The sequence below is a fragment of the Melanerpes formicivorus genome, unplaced genomic scaffold (genome assembly GCF_026170545.1).
Source record: "Melanerpes formicivorus ecotype bairdi unplaced genomic scaffold, bMelFor1.0.p_v2 SCAF_87, whole genome shotgun sequence".
Classification (NCBI taxonomy): domain Eukaryota; kingdom Metazoa; phylum Chordata; class Aves; order Piciformes; family Picidae; genus Melanerpes; species Melanerpes formicivorus.
The window spans coordinates 1,659,729-1,676,703 of record NW_027142439.1 but is presented as its reverse complement, the minus strand read 5'-3'; the positions used below and the strand labels follow the sequence as shown (position 1 = coordinate 1,676,703).

The window sequence follows — 16,975 nt, the reverse complement described above, 5'->3', positions numbered from 1 at the left end:
CCAAAGGGCATGGATCATACTATCATACTATCATGTATTGTGATACATATTCTGTTGTGTGTTCTGTGTATTATGTGTAAGACTTGAAGTTATATTGAGTGAGAAAGATTGAGCTGCACCATGCCTCATTCTTCTCTCTGTTTTGTTACTAGTGGAATTGCGTCAAGGATTTTCTCACTTGGTTGTCAATGACAAGTCAAGAGAAACAGGAAGCCACTTCGATGACTCGGATACGCTCACTACTGAATTCATGAGTTACATTAAGGCAAGTTGCTGACACTTTTAAGAGGGTGGAAATATCTTCACTACTTCCAGAAGCAGTAGAGTCATTGTGAAGGAATGACATACTGCAGACATTTTAGTGAATGAGACCACAATGGGTACTTGTTGTCCTAAAATACTGAGAAGGCAAAAATAAGCAAGTAGGTTTAAAGTGATTATAGAATAGTTGTAGAGAGGAAGAAGGTCTCCCCTGAGCCTCCTCTTCTGCCTGTAGCACTGCATGGGGTTGTTGTGGCCAGTGTGTTCAATCTCATGCCCTTGGACTGCCCATCTGTCCAGTGTGTCAAGGTCCCTCTGCAGAGCTCTCCTACCCTTTAACAGATCAACACCTGCCCCCAGCTTGGTGTCATCTGCAAATGTACTGGTGATGGACTCAATCCCCTCATCCAGATCATCAGTAATGTGCTGGGTTGAGGCAGCCCCCTTCCCCACCACTGGCAACAATAAACAGACAAACGGATTGCAAAAGTGATGGAAAGTTTAAGTAGGAAGCAGTGAACATTCACAGAAAGCCAAAAGCGCAGTGACAAAGATAGATCCCAAAACAGACCCAGAGAGATCCCATCCCCACCTGAGGGTACACCCAAAACCCCCAGAGCTCCTCCTTCCCCCCGCCACTGCTAGGCTAGTCTCAGCTGTCCAGGTCTGAGACTGCCCATCCCCTTGTGGCCTTCACAGTATTATCACAGTATAACTAAGGTTGGAAAGGACCTCAAGGATCATTGAGTCCAACCTGTCACCACAGACCTCATGACTAGACCATGGCACCAAGTGCCACATTCAGTCCCCTCTTGAACACCTCCAGGGATGGTGACTCCACCACCTCCCTGGGCAGCACATTCCAATGGCCAATGACTCTCTTGGTGAAGAACTTCCTCCTCACCTCTAGTCTAAACCTCCCCTGGCACAGCTTGAGACTGTGTCCCCTTGTTCTGGTGCTGGTTGCCTGGGAGTAGAGACCAACCCCTTCCTAGCTACAACCACCCCTCAGGTAGTTGTAGAGGGCAATGAGGTCTCTCCTGAGCCTCCTCTTCTCCAGGCTAAACAACCCCAGCTCCCTCAGCCTCTCCTCACAGGGCTGTGCTCAAGGCCTCTCCCCAGCCTTGTTGCCCTTCTCTGGACACATTCAAGTGTTTCGATGTCCTTCTTAAACTGAGGGGCCCAGAACTGGACACAGGACTCAAGGTGTGGCCTAAGCAAAGCAGAGTATAGAGGCACAATGGCCTCCCTGCTCCTGCTGGCCACACTATTCCTAATGCAGGCCAGGATGCCATTGGTCTTCTTGGCCACCTGGGCACACTGCTGGCTCATGTTCAGGCAGCTGTTGATCAGCACCCCCAGGTCCCTCTCTGTTTGGGTGCTCTCCAGCCACTCCGACCCCAGCCTGTAGCTCTGCATGGGGTTGCCGTGGCCAAAGTGCAGCACCTGGCATCTGGACTTGTTGAATGCCATCCCATTGCACTCTGCCCATCTGTCCAGTCGGTCGAGGTCCCTCTGCAGAGCCTTTCCACCCTCTAACTGACCAACATCTGCTCCTACATCTGCTCCTAACTTGGTGTCATCTGCAAGCTTGCTGATGACTGACTCGACCCCCTCATCCAGATCATCAATGAAGATGTTAAAGAGCACAGGGCCCAGCACTGATCCCTGGGGGATCCCTAGGGCTTGGGCCTAGCCAGGCCCAAAACCAGGAGGCATCTCCCCCAGTTACCGGCTGATGGAAGAGGAAGAGAAGAGGAAGTGCTAGACCCCACACTGGATCTTATAGTGGTGCAAAGGATTGTGGTAGGAAATACTACATAATTTCCTGTGTCCACCCCTCTGGGCTGGACTTGTCGACACAGGAAGTAAACATTGCAGGGGGCACCCAGCTCAAACTGCAACATTCCACCCCTTATGTCATACCATAATCTTTGCACCCAAACACATCAGTAAATCAGAAATTAAGAACAAATATAGTGAACAGGATGGGGTCCAGCACTTGTCCCTGGGGGACACCTACTTTCTGTTTCTTTTCCTCATTCTTGCCTCTTAAACTTGATTTTTCTGTAGTGTGCCATTTGAAGACTCCATAGTAAGATAATATTGTCTAACAGAATGTGGTTCAGTAAGATATAGATTGCTGTATTGAATTTTACTGTAAGAATGTTACCAGGGAGTTTTAATTGCTTCAGGTTTTGATATCATATTCACTCTATGGCAGTTGAGATCAGCAGCTGATAGCTTGAACAGGTAGCACATCTCTTGTTTTATTCTGAGATTGCTGAATTTAGGGCATTTTCATTCTGAATCCCTTGTGTTCTTTCATTTATATTTAGTCATGTACTCAAAAGCCTTTAGGGACAGTGAGGGTCTACTAGAAGTGTAGTTCTGGCTTACCAAACCATACATAAAGTGAAGTCCAACTTGCAGTGCAACAATGCAGCTTAGGCTTGGAAGGTTTCTTTAATTTTTCATATGTTAGACTTAATTTGTAAGGCTTTGTTTAGCTGAGTTATGCCCAGTTGACTTGCTGGAGCGTGTCCAGAAGAGGGCAACAAAGTTGGTGAGGGGCTTGGAACACAAGCCCTATGAGGAGAGACTGAGGGAGCTGGGGTTGCTTAGCCTGGAGAAGAGGAGACTCAGGGGTGACCTTATTGCTCTCTACAACTCCCTGAAGGGAGGTTGTAGACAGGCAGAGGTTGGTCTCTTCTTCCAGGCAGCCAGCAGCAGAACAAGAGGACACAGTCTCAGGCTGCACCAGGGGAGGTTTAGGCTGGAGGTTAGGAAGAAGTTCTACACAGAGAGAGTGATTGCCCATTGGAATGTGCTGCCCAGGGAGGTGGTGGAGTCACCATCATTGGAGGTGTTCAGGAGGAGACTTGATAGGGTGCTTGATTGCATGGTTTAGTTGATTAGGTGGTGTTGGATGATAGGTTGGACACGATGATCTTGAAGGTCTCTTCCAACCTGGTCTGGTCTGGTCTGGTCTGGTGTGGTCTCTTCCCTTTCCCTTTCCCTTTCCCTTTCCCTTTCCCTTTCCCTTTCCCTTTCCCTTTCCCTTTCCCTTTCCCTTTCCCTTTCCCTTTCCCTTTCCCTTTCCCTTTCCCTTTCCCTTTCCCTTTCCCTTTCCCTTTCCCTTTCCCTTTCCCTTTCCCTTTCCCTTTCCCTTTCCCTTTCCCTTTCCCTTTCCCTTTCCCTTTCCCTTTCCCTTTCCCTTTCCCTTTCCCCTTCCCTTTCCCCTTCCCTTTCCCTTTCCCTTTCCCTTTCCCTTTCCCTTTCCCTTTCCCTTTCCCTTTCCCTTTCCCTTTCCCTTTCCCTTTCCCTTTCCCTTTCCCTCCCCTTTTATCATGCTGAGATATGTGCCCCCCGATAGGAAAACCCAAGCGCTTCACTCCTATAAGGGGAAGCAAACAGAGAAAGGATGGCTTTATTCATTGTACTGGGGACTGACACTGGCAAAAGGGCCATCTTTGTGGAACGCTGTAGAAGTGATACATCTTCAGTGACACATCTGGCAGAGCTGGATGGGGTTTATTGGTACAGGGTGATGCGGCTGCCCTGCCAAACATGACACAAAAAAGGAGAAGCTGCCCAGTTTTCCAATGTCCATTCTTTACTAGGACAAATGCACATCCATTCAGAGAGCTGCTGTCTTTACTGACAGCTGAACTCCTTCAGTGTTCTTGCCTATCTGAAAGAAGAAAGAAAATTGCAGAGCAGCAAAAGGAAGCAACAAAAAGGGAGAGTCAGGTTTTCTAATAGGTAGGTAAGATGTTGAGTTGCTGGAAGGTGTCCAGAGAAGGGCAACAAGGCTGGGGAGGGGTTTGGAGCACAGCCCTGTGAGGAGAGGCTGAGGGAGCTGGGATTGATTAGCCTGGAAAAGAGGAGGCTCAGGGGAGACCTTCTTGCTCTCTACAACTTCCTGAAGGGAGGTTGTAGCCAGGTGGGGGTTGGTCTCTTCTCCCAGGCAACCAGCACCAGAACAAGTCTCAAGCTGTGCCAGGGGAGGTTTAGGCTGGATGTTAGGAAGAAATTCTTGACAAAAAGAGAGATTTGCCATTGGAATGTGCTGCCCAGGGAGATGGTGGAGTCACCATCACTTGGCGTGTTTAAGATGAGACTGGATGAGGCACTTGGTGCCATGGTTTAGTTGATTAAATGGTGTTGGGTGGTAGGTTGGACTCAATGATCTCGAAGGTCTTTTCCAACCTGGTCCGGTCCGGTCCATTCCATTCCGTTCCATTCCATTCCATTCCATCTTACAGGTAGGAGAATGGAAGCTCTAATCCATGCCTACATTGAACCTGAATTAACTCGCTGACTGACAGAAATTCTTGCACACAGCTTTTGTTGTGGTTTGTTCTAAAAAGAAATAATAATACCTGTTCATGGTTGTTTATAAATTGTCAAGTAGGAATCCTCTTAATCATTATAGATGAAGTGCAGAATTGCTATTGTTTGTGTATTTGGAATATCCTTGCTCTGTAAACAGATCTGGTTGTGGTAAAAACAAGTCAGAGGAGAGTTAGGGTCATGGTTATTTGTAGCATTTTTGCATATAGCAGAGAGGCACAAATTAAATCTGGGACATAGAATAAGGTATCCTCCTGCTGCTTGACTTTCTTTTTTTTTCCATTAATTGAGGCTTAGAGCTGTTGGCCTCAATAAAAATCAGTGAAGATATTGTAATTAGTATCTTAAAAGGGTCTGGAGTGAGGAGTGGAGCAGAAGCATTGAGTTGTTTCAACTAGCCACCCTAAACCCTTCCCAGAAACTGGGTCACTGCTGATTCCGAAAGCAAAATTTCTCTGCCTGTACTTCATTGTGAAGTTCAGTTCTCCATCTCCCTTGGCTTGCAGAGCAGAGCAGCAGAATGTGATGAATTGCTGAGAATAGAAGAGGACACCCAATGGCAAACAGATGAAATGTAAGTATTCTTTACTCACCTGTAAATAATTAGCTGTGCTGTTTAATGAGCTTGACCAGAGCTGACATGTCCTTATCAGCAACAGTCAGTGTGTAGGCTTTGGAGGTGTGGCAGAAGTGCAGCCTCAAGTAAATTACACATTATTGCCAAACAGAGTGGAGGTTATGTTAATGCTAAGTAATTGGTTTGCACCACTAGCACTGTCATTTTTTTGCCATCATCTAGCTAATGGTGGGGGTTTTAATACCTTTTAAACACCTTTTTAATTAGGTATTTTGATATTTAGTCTCTTGATGTCATTGCTAAAAAAACCAGGAATTTATTGATGACCTTTGAGGTCTCTTCCAAGCTGATTGATTCTATGAAACCTGCAGGATCTAAGTTTCATGTAAATTTATAGAATGCATATAGAATAAACCAGGTTGGAAGAGACCTTCAAGATCTATGTATTTTCAATTGGAAAAAAATCCCTCAGCCCTTCTTTTCCCCCCTTTGCTCATAATTTGAACCCCAAAGCAGTCACCAATTCACAGCCATTGATTCAAGAGCAACCCAGAGTGAACATCAGTTGCTCAGGCAAGTGCATAAGAAAAAGGAGATTTAATGTGGCAGTGTACTGTGCAGTTGTCACTCATCAGAACAGTGGAGTCATATGTGATTTCAACCAAAAAAACTGAAGGAAGGGAAGAGAAGACTAAATACTTTCTGAGAGAGCCTTAATGGCTGGAGATGTTTCTAATCCTCCCAAAGAATTGCAGATATTGAAAAGCAAAAGAAAGCATGCTGGGCTGTTAGAAGAATCATTTTAGTGCTTGCATTTTGGTACTCACATTGAAACAACACATGCAATGAGTGCAGTTATTAGGAGTCAAACACTGATAAAATACTCAATTTTAGAGGCCAGTTTGTGTGCTGAATGTTTTAGCCCATCCCATTTGTTTATGTATGTATTAGGCTGGCAGACTTTTAAGGACAAAGTGCTGGAGACTTTTTTTCCTGCAAGAAACTTTGTGTCCATTCAGCACATCCTGATTTCCACCCCCCCCCCCACGCCTCCCCATGTAGTGTTTGCTTGTCAACTGGAAGATACAGCTGACAGACAGAAATGTAGACCATCCCTCCTGATTGCTCTTGTACCTCTTTTGTTTTGAATGCTTTTGTGTTCTGTTATAGAATAAATTTATCAGAAGAACAAACCCTTGATATAGCAATGATAGAGCAACTGAGAGAAGCAGTAGATTTATTACAGGATCCCAACAGGTATGCTTACAGTAGCTGGTGTGTTAATGTAATGTAATTAAAACTGTTGTGAGTGACTTCAGAGTGCCTTTTTTAACCCATCATTGCAAGTTCTCTGGGGTTATGAATGGCTTTGGTAGCATAGTGATGGTTTTCAGGAGGCATTGAGATAGTTAAGAAGGAAACTGGCTTTGTCTTTCAGAGTATTCCTAGTAAATTAACAAGGATTTGGTTTAGTAGTCATGAGGTCTTGGGTGACAGCTTGGACTTGATGATCTCTGAGGTCTTTTCCAACCTTATTGATTCTATGATTCTATAAGAGAAACCTATGTGTAGAGGGGGAGATGCCCCTTAACCATTCCTCTTGTGTACACTACTGTGATGTTCTGCAGTGTTGTCTAGGATTGTGGTTTAGGCAGTTTAAGGCTATGACTTTAAATTGTAGCTGCAATGTGCACATTTCTTCCAGGGACTGCAGAATCTCCTCTGCTTATTCATGCTTGGTGTGTCTTGTGGGAAGTTGTTCTGGCTAAGCTCCATTCCAGTTCAGTGGAGCACATAAAGCCTGAATTCGTGGTGGAGATTCTGTAGTTTCCCTCTGAAGTCAAAAGTAGAAAGAGGAAGATGCAGATACAGAAAGTTGGTTAGCTTTCCTGTGTCTGGAGAAGGGAAGGTTTTGTCATTCAGGTGCCTGTTTTAAGTGGCTCAAGTCAGGTGGAATGACTCTGGATCTCTGCTTAAACAAAAGAATAAGGATTTAAAAGAATAGGAATGCTCAGCCTACTGGAAAGGACTGACAAGAGGAGTGTAGGTAGTTCTGTCCAGATGCTTGCTCTTGCTTTTCTTTGTCTAATCACCTTCAGAAATTTACTAACCTCACTGGAAAACTAGGTCCTTCCAGCTTTAAGTAGCCTTGCTTCTCCTTCCTTCTGCAGCCTGTTCACTGTAGCTATTAGTTCTTTTGACTACACTGTTCACCAGCTTAAAAGCCTATTTTGATCCCACTTTTTCACCTTGCAGATCTTTGCACTTCTTAGCACAGACATTCACTCCTGTTAGAATAGAATAGAATAGACCAGACCAGGCTGGTTAATTCTCTTCTCGTCTCCTTCTCTTCTCCTTCTCTTCTTCTCGTCTCCTTCTCGTCTCCTTCTCGTCTCCTTCTCGTCTCCTTCTCGTCTCCTTCTCGTCTCCTTCTCGTCTCCTTCTCGTCTCCTTCTCGTCTCCTTCTCGTCTCCTTCTCGTCTCCTTCTCGTCTCCTTCTCGTCTCCTTCTCGTCTCCTTCTCGTCTCCTTCTCGTCTCCTTCTCGTCTCCTTCTCTTCTCTTCGTCATTATACAGATTGGGTGGTGTTGGATGATAGCTTGGACACGATGATCTTGAAGGTCTCTTCCAACCTGGTTTATTCTAAATTCTAAACGCAAAAAGGAATTAAAATGCTTCCATTGCTCCTTGGTTTAAGACACACAAAAGCTCTCATGTACTTGTAATGTGAACCTAGAGCGTGACAAAATGTTTAACTTCCCCCCCAGGAAGTTTTCTTTGTGCATCGGTGTAACTCCTATTCTATTCTATTCTGTTCTGTTCTGTTCTGTTCTGTTCCGTTCCGTTCCGTTCTATTCTATTCTATGAGCAGTGGTGTGAATCTGTGTCCCACGGAACCAGCAACAGCTTTAGAATGTCAAGAGTCTACAGTCAAGTGTGTTTGTCTACCTTTTGCTTAGATAAAAAGTAATCCCTTTGTTAGTTTCATCACATCCCAAGTTTCCACACAATGAATCACATATTTGCATTTGTTTGTCTTTATACCTAGCAGTCAGATGCAGATGGAGATGTCTTCACTGGGTCAGGTACGTTCATGAGTGCGTTGGTATGAAATACTGGGGGGGGGGAAGACAGGGAAAGAAACAAAGTGCATCAGTTTGTTCCAAAGGAAGGGGGAGGAATTTAGTAGACCAGAAGGGAAAAAGAAAATGCATTTTCCTTTAATATTTTTGTGAAATGCTTTTCATGTTTTTTTAAACAGGTGCATAGCTAAAATCTTTCTGGGTTTCTCAGTTACTTTTTTGAGTCTTGGGTTTTTTTTTCCCGCCTCTGTGTGTGTCTTTCATGTATTCCAGTTCACAGTGTCACAGGATCACAGGATCACCAAGGTTGGAAGAGACCTCGAGGATCATCGAGTCCAACCTGTCACCACAGACCTCATGACTAAACCATGGCGCCAAGTGCCACATCCAATCCCCTCTTGAACACCTCCAGGGATGGTGACTCCACCACCTCCCTGGGCAGCACATCCCAATGGTCAATGACTCTCTCAGTGAAGAACTTTCTCCTCATCTCAAGCCTAAACCTCCCCTGGCGCAGCTTGAGACTGTGTCCTCTTGTTCTGGTGCTGCTTGCCTGGGAGAAGAGACCAACCCCTTCCTGGCTACAACCACCTTTCAGGTAGTTGTAGAGAGCAATGAGGTCTCCCCTGAGTCTCCTCTTCTCCAGGCTAAACAATCCCAGCTCCCTCAGCCTCTCCTCACAGGGCTGTGCTCAAGGCCTCTCCCCAGCCTTGTTGCCCTTCTCTGGACACCTTCCAGCAACTCAACATCTTTCCTAACCTGGGGGGCCCAGAACTGGACACAGCACTCAAGGTGTGGCCTAACCCATGCAGAGTCCAGGGGCAGAATGACTTCCCTGCTCCTGCTGGCCACACTGTTCCTAATGCAGGCCAGGATGCCATTGGCCTTCTTGGCCACCTGGGCACACTGCTGGCTCATGTTCAGGCAGCTGTCAATCAGCACTCCCAGGTCCCTCTCTGGCAGCTCTCAGCCACTCTGACCCCAGCCTGTAGCTCTGCATGGGGTTGCTGTGGCCAAAGTGCAGCACCTGGCACTTGGACTTGTTGAATGCTATCCTGTTGGCCTCTGCCCATCTGTCCAGTCGGTCGAGGTCCCTCTGCAGAGCCTTTCTGCCTTCTAACTGACCAACATCTGCTCCCAACTTGGTGTCTTCTGCAAATTTGCAGATGACTGACTCAATCTCCTCATCCAGATCATCAGTGAAGATGTTAAAGAGGATGGGGCCCAGCACTGATCCCTGGGGACGCCACTGGTGCCTGGCTGCCAGCTGGATGTGACACCATTCTCCACCACTCTCTGGGCTTGGCCCTTCCATGCTATTCTATTCTATTCTATTCTATTCTATTCTATTCTATTCTATTCTATTCTATTCTATTCTATGCCATGCCATGCCATGCCATGCCATGCCATGCCATTCATCTGTCATCCCAGGGAGGTGGTGGAGTCACCATCCCTGGAGGTCTTCAAGAGGGGATTGGATGTGGCACTCAGTGCCAGATCTAGTCTTGAGGTGCTGGGTGACAGGTTGGACTTGATGATCTCTGAGGTCTTTTCCAAGCTTACTGATTCTATGATCCCACCCTCCCTGCCTCAGTGTTCTGGTGTAGGAAAACAGTTCATTCATTAAGTGTAACCCCAAAATCTTGTGTAAGCTGAAAATGTTTTCCCAGAGCCCTGTCACTGTAGTTACAGAGAGAATAGAAGGAATGGTGTTGAGTTTTAGCATGTGATAAATGGTGCTTTTTATTTGATCTGTGCCCTGACAGGTGAGCTGGTTATTGTTTCTGAAGTACTTTGCTTAGATTTACAATACCCTCCCTGTTAGCACTGGAACTGCAAGTATATGGTATCTGCTTAGTTCTTTGCTCCCTTTTCATCACAGTATTTGTAAGACATACAAGTAAGGTAATGATACTCAAAAGAAAAAAGGATGCATCTTTCTTTGCAGAGATGCAGAGTCTAAAGAGTTACTTATCTTACAGAGAGAAGATGCTGAAGGGGAATTGGAATTTCAGAGGAGGAGAGACTTGATTATGGAGAAAGCCAAGCCTTGTGAACAGGCTGAAAAATGGTCATTGAATCAGGTATGGAGGTGTCTGGGGGCATTAAACATAGAAACATTTACAGTGGATCACAGTATCACCAAGGTTGGAAGAGACCTCAAAGATCATCGAGTCCAACCTGTCACCAGAGACCTCATGACTAGACCATGGCACCAAGTGCCACGTCCAGTCCCCTCTTGAACACCTCCAGTGATGGTGACTCCACCACCTCCCTGGGCAGCACATTCCAATGACAAATGACTCTCTTAGTGAAGAACTTTCTCCTCACCTCCAGCCTAAACTTCCCCTGGCACAGCTTAAAACTGTGTCCCCTTGTTGTGGTGCTGGTTGCTAGAGAGAAAAGACCAACCCCTTCCTGACTACAACCTCCCTTCAGGTAGTTGTAGAGAGCAATGAGGTCTCCCCTGAGCCTCCTCTTCTCCAGGGTAAGCAATCCCAGCTCCCTCAGCCTCTCCTCATAGGGCTTGTGAAGATTTCTCTGTTTATTCTAGTCAATACAGTAGTTGAGATTATATCATGAAAGATGCCTGAGGCTGAAGAATGTTTTTTTTAAGCTTGAAAATTAGCCAAGAAAGGTCATGAAACAAAATGGGTGTGTAATCGTCTTTTCCATCCTGCTAATATTTGGAAATCAATGTGAGTGTTGGCACCAAGTGTTCCAGGTGCTGCCTTTTATATTTGTTTCCATTTATTAATCAATTTAAAGAAAAGAGGTGGGTTTGGAGCACAAGCCCTTTGAGGAGAGGCTGAGGGAGCTGGGGTTGCTTAGCCTGGAGAAGAGGAGGCTCAGGGGAGACCTTCTTGCTGCCTACAATTACATGAAAGGAGGTTGCAGCCAGGTGGGGGTTGGTCTTTTCTCCCAGGCAACCCTCACCAGAACAAGAGGACACAGTCTCAAGCTGCACCAGGAGATGTTTGGGCTGGGTGTTAGGAAGAAATTCTTCCCAGAAAGAGAGATTGGCCATTGGAATGTGCTGCCCAGGGAGATGGTGGAGTCACCAACACTGGAGGTGTTTAGGAAGAGACTGGATGAGGTGCTTGGTGCCATGGTTTAGTTGATTAGATGGTGTTGGGTGATAGGTTGGACTTGATGATCTCAAAGGTATTTTCCAACCTGGTTAGTTCAATTCCATTCCATTCCATTCCAATTCATTTGGAATTGAGTTATAATTTGTTTTTACTTATACTAACTGTTCCTTCTGTCTGATTTATGACTGATGCAGAGTTAATGATTGTATTTCATATTTATTAATGTGATTTACATGTTTCCAATTTTACTGTAGCAGATGTGGTAACAAAAGGTATGTTATATTACAGTTATAAATATAATTGCTTACAGAATAACTTTCCAAATCAATGTTGAAGGAGTATATTTACATGTTAAATAAAGCCCTGGTGATTGTTTAATTACAAAATCTGTGCAACAGAACTGGATACTGCATCGGAAATAATGTGGCCAGCAGGAGCAGGGAAGTCATTCTGCCCCTGGACTCCACACTGGTTAGGTCACACCTTGAGTCCTGTGTCCAGTTCTGGGCCCCTCAGTTTAGGAAGGACATTGAGACACTTGAATGTGTCCAGAGAAGGGCAACAAGGCTGGGGAGAGGTCTGGAGCACAGCCTTGTGAGGAGAGGCTGTGGAAGCTGGGGCTGTTTAGCCTGGAGAAGAGTAGGCTCAGGGGAGACCTTCTTGTTGTCTACAACTCCCTGAAGGGAGGTTGTAGGCAGGTGGGGGTTGGTCTCTTCTCCCAGGCAACCATCACCAGAACAGGAGGACACAGTCTCAAGCTGTGCCAGGGGAACTTTAGGCTGGAGATGAGGAGAAAGTTCTTCACAGAAAGATTAATTGGAGTGTACTGCCCAAGGAGGTGGTTGAGTCACCATCCCTGGAGGTGTTCAAGAGGGAATTGGATGTGGCACTTGAAGCCATGGTCTAGTTAGTCATGAGGTGTTGGGTGATAGGTTGGACTTGATGATCTCTGAGGTCTCTTCCAACCTTATTGATTTTATGCTTCTGTGATTTGAAGCAGTCTCACAGTATCACCAAAGTTGGAAGAGACCTCAAAGATCATTGAGTCCAACCTGTCGCCACCACCAAAAAAAACCCATTAAATCACAGCTGAGATTATTTAGGATTGAAAATGAATATGAATGATGAATCTGTGCCATTAATTACAAGCTTATGGTTAAAAAGGCAGTTAAAGTATTTAATATTCATGACAATTTTTCATATATATATGTAAAAATATGTGCCTGAGTATCATGATTAAAATAGCCTCCTGTGGTGTGTCAGTAGTGCAGCTGTTGAAATGGTCTTCTTTGTTTTTCCCCCCTTTGCAAACATGCAGAATGATCTCATTGTTTGGAATACAAGTGGGCAAACCTCTCACAATGAGGTAAGACTCCCAGCACCATTTGTTTGTCTCTTCTGTTTTGTATGAAGGGTTTGTATACAAAATGAAACATGCAATGGAGTGTCTCAGAAGCCATGATTGAGCTCATCAGTAATGGCTATGCGATCTCTTTGGCCTGGGGTTTATTCTTGTTGTCTTAAGGATTTACTAGGGTAGAAAATAGAGTTCCTGAGAAGTTTGTTTCTGAGTTCTGTAGTTTAGTATAAAACTTCTCTTTATTCATTTATTTTGGGGTTGTTTCTTTATCTCTTCCTTTTTTTGGTGGCCAGCAGGAGCAGGGAAGTCATTGTGCCCCTGGACTCAGCACTGGTTAGGCCACACCTTGAGTCCTGTGTGCAGTTCTGGGCCCCTCAGTTTAGGAAGGGTGTTGAGTTGCTGGAAGGTGTCCAGGGAAGGGCAACAAAGCTGGGGAGAGGCCTTGAGCACAGCCCTGTGAGGAGAGACTGAGGGAGCTGAGTTTACTTAGCCTGAGAAGAGGAGGCTCAAGGGAGACCTTCTTGCTGTCTACAACTCCCTGAAGGGAGGTTGTCACGAGGTGGGGATTGGTCTCTTGTCCCAGACAACCAGCACCAGAACAAGAGGACACAGTCTCAAGCTGTGCCAGGGGAAGTTTAGTCTTGAGGTGAGGAGAAAGTTCTTCATAGAGAGAGTTGTTAGCCATCGGGATGTGCTGCCCAGGGAGGTGGTGGAGTCACCATCCCTGGAGGTGTTTAGGAAGAGACTGGATGGGGTGCTGGGTGCCATGGTTTAGTTGATTAGATGGTGTTGGGTGCTAGGTTGGACTTGATGATCTTTGAGGTCTTTTCTAACCTTATTGATTCTATGATTCTCTGTTGCTTATATTTGATTCTATGAGTCTCTGTTGCTTACAAATTCATTCTATGATTCTGTGATTCTCCGTTGCTTAGATTTGATTCAATGACTCTATGTTGCTTAGATTTGATTCAATGATTCTATGTTGCTTATATTATTTGAGTCTATGGTTCTATGATTCTATGTTGCTTATATGTATGTTCTTGAATTGCACAGAGCAAGGATAGAAGCCCAGCAATATCTCCTACTGCAAACACCACAATCCCTTTTGGCCTGAAGCCACGATCAGGTAATGTGGGCAAGAAAAATCAACCAGTTTCTCTGTATTCATTGTCTTTCAAATGTGTTATTAATAGCTGCTTGTAGTTTTGTTTTTATCCTTAAGAAGGCAGTGATGAAACATTTTTTTGGAGAACTTTTGCTTGATTAGTAGCTAGCAGTACAGCTCAGATGTTGCTGGATATTACATGGGATGAATTTGGCTTGTTTGGAAAGCACTTCTGCACTGCACTGAAAATTGCTCACTGCAGTGAATCTTGCAGCAGTTATGCTTGTGTAAGGATCAAGCATAGTAGGCAGAACAGATGTTGACTTCAGACAGCAGCTGTGTGTAATGAATTTGCAAGGCACTGCCTTTACATCATCCTCAACCCTTTGGGGAACAGCAGTTTATTTAAGGCAAAACCCCACATAAAGCCAACAAAAAAATTCCCACCTCTTGTTGTGTGTGAGGGCTTGGATGTTAACTTCCTTTAAAGCCACTTCCTTTAAAGCCAGGATTAGTTACAAGACTAGTACAGTTTTTATCTTCCCTGTGTGGAGGTAGTCAATATTAAGTCACCTTACATCACCTCTAAAGAACAGCCATAGGTTTTTCAGTGTTTCAGTGCCTTAGGACTTACTCTGGTGTCTTTCATCCACTCCAAATGGATTTAATCAAATGCTGGTAAACCACTGCAAGCTTCTAGTTTCAATAACAAAATACCTCAGGCATTGTGGCAGCAGTTTCACATTTGAATGTTTAAGGAATTGTACCCATAGATTTGATTGGTTTATATATATATATATTGAAGCTTTTAAAAGCAACAAAACTGGGACTGAACCAACCTGCTTTCATGGAAAGGTTATTTTGAAGCTCACTGGTAATGATGTTACACAGTCTGCCAGATCTGTTCAGCTGCATGTGTTTTTTGGACTGAGGAAAGACTGAGGGAGCTGGGGTTGCTTAGCCTGGAGAAGAGGAGACTCAGGGGTGACCTTATTGCTCTCTACAACTACCTGAAGGGAGGTTGTAGACAGGCGGATGATGGTCTCGTCTCCCAGGCAGCCAGCACCAGAACAAGAGGACACAGTCTCAGGCTGCGCCAGGGGAGGTTTAGGTTGGATGTTAGGAGGAAGTTCTACACAGAGAGAGAGATTGCCCATTGGAATGGGCTGCCTGGGGAGGTGGTGGAGTCACCATCACTGGAGGTGTTCAGGAGGAGACTTGATGGAGTGCTTGGTGCCATGGGTTAGTTGTTTAGGTGGGTTGGATTGGTTGATGGGTTGGACACGATGATCTTGAAGGTCTCTTCCAACCTGGTTTATTCTATATTCTATTCTATATTCTAACTCTGGCTCTGTTCTTGTAGACTTCTGATGCTATAGAGATGTGGTTAATCACCTCCCTATTTAAAGTATGGATTAAGTGATGAGCAAAAGGATCCTTTGGGGTTTGGAAAAAAGAAAACATTGTGTAATATTGCACAACTGGGGCAACATTGGGTGAGGGGTTTGGAGCACAGCCCTGTGAGGAGAGGCTGAGGGAGCTGTGGTTGCTTAGCCTGGAGAGGAGGAGGCTCAGGGGTGACCTTCTTGCTGCCTACAATTACATGAAAGGAGGTTGTAGCCAGGTGGGGGTTGGTCTCTTCTCCCAGGCAACCAGCACCAGAACAAGAGGACACAGTCTCAAGCTGCTCCAGGAGATGTTCAGGGCTGGATGTTAGGAAGAAGTTCTTCCCAGAAAGAGAGATTGGCCATTGGAATGTGCTGCCCAGAGGGGTGGTGGAGTCACCCATCCCTGGAGGTGTTTAGGAAGAGCTTGGGATGGGGGCACTTGGTGCCAAGGTTTGGTTGATTAGATGGTGTTGGGTGATAGGTTGGACTTGATCTGTAAGGTCTTTTCCAACCTGGTTAATTCTATTCTATTCTATTCTATTCTATTCTATTCTATTCTATTCTATTCTATTCTATTCTATTCTATTCTATTCTACTCTACTCTACTCTACTCTACTCTACTCTACTCTAACTCTACTCTACTCTACTCTACTCTACTCTACTCTACTCTATTCTATTCTATTCTATTCTATTCTATTCTACTCTACTCTACTCTATTCTTTTCTATAAGGCATACACTGTGTTCTGTGGAAACAAGTGGCAGCAAGTTTTCAGTGGAAATACATAGAGCCATCTCTTCCTGACATGTGAGGTGTTTTCCCCCCTGTGTTTATGTTCATCTGTTTTAAATGAAGGTTGCTTTCTATTTGACTTTTTGGGTTTTTTTTTCTCCTCCCCTCTTCCTTTCATGATGATTTATGTCTTTTGGAAAGGTGAAAGGAAACTCTTCTAGCCTTCTGGTGAGGTTTCCAATTTTGGCTTTTTTTTTGACAAACACATACAAATGGAAGTGCTTCTAGAGGATAAACCACAGTAGCTTAAACTTCTGCCTCAGCACTGTGGTAGGACATCCTGATGTGTGCTCAGGACTACAAATCCTTTGACTCTTTCATTTTGAAACTAGGAAAAAAAAAACATAGGGGAAAATTCCTATTTGCTGGCTGACATGGTGCCCAAAGAAAATGTTTTGCAAGCTAATGAAGGTGTTTTGACTTCTTGATGGTTTATTTTGAAGAGTCAGATGTTTACACAGAAGTTGGAAAGAGAGAGGATTTCAAATTTTTCTTCAGAATATTTCCTCCTGTGTTTTAAATCCAGGGCTGGACAGATGGGCAGAGTCCAAGGGCAGGAGATTGAACACATCCAAGTGCCAGGTTCTGGCACATTGGCCACAGCAACCCCATGCAGTGCTACAGGCTGGGTCAGAGTGGCTGAGAGCAGCCAGGCAGAGAGGGACCTGGGGGTCCTGGTTGATGGTAGGCTGAACAAGAGGCAGCAGTGTGCCAGGAGGCCAAGAAGGCCAATGGCATCCTAGCCTGCATCAGGAACAGTGTGGCCAGCAGGAAGCAGGGAGGTCATTCTGCCCCTGGACTCAGCACTGGTTAGGCCACACCTTGAGTCCTGTGTCCAGTTCTGGGCCCCTCAGTTTAGGAAAGATGTTGAGTTGCTGGAAGGTGTCCAGAGAAGGGCAACAAGGCTGGGGAGGGGGTTTGGAGCACAGCCCCTGTGAGGAGAGGCTGAGGGAGCTGGGGTTG

At 45.2% G+C, this 16,975-nt stretch overlaps 1 protein-coding gene across 4 annotated transcripts in view; it reads left to right on the top strand.

The window, feature by feature from the left end:
- LRCH1 (leucine rich repeats and calponin homology domain containing 1) overlaps window positions 1–16,975 on the top strand; it is a 113,804-nt gene that overhangs the window by 59,329 nt on the left and 37,500 nt on the right. For 2 of the 4 annotated variants that reach the window (XR_010990692.1, XM_068165214.1), the window contains exons 9-15: window positions 153–265; window positions 5,124–5,191; window positions 6,365–6,451; window positions 8,243–8,279; window positions 10,259–10,360; window positions 12,687–12,734; window positions 13,782–13,854. Coding sequence is in view for 1 of the 4 variants with exons in the window: in XM_068165214.1 (XP_068021315.1) it covers window positions 153–265; window positions 5,124–5,191; window positions 6,365–6,451; window positions 8,243–8,279; window positions 10,259–10,360; window positions 12,687–12,734; window positions 13,782–13,854 (528 nt within the window). In the remaining 3 variants the exon portion in view is untranslated. The remainder of the gene's footprint in view (window positions 1–152; window positions 266–5,123; window positions 5,192–6,364; window positions 6,452–8,242; window positions 8,280–10,258; window positions 10,361–12,686; window positions 12,735–13,781; window positions 13,855–16,975) is intronic. The other 2 variants (XR_010990693.1, XR_010990694.1) reach the window with 2 other exon arrangements.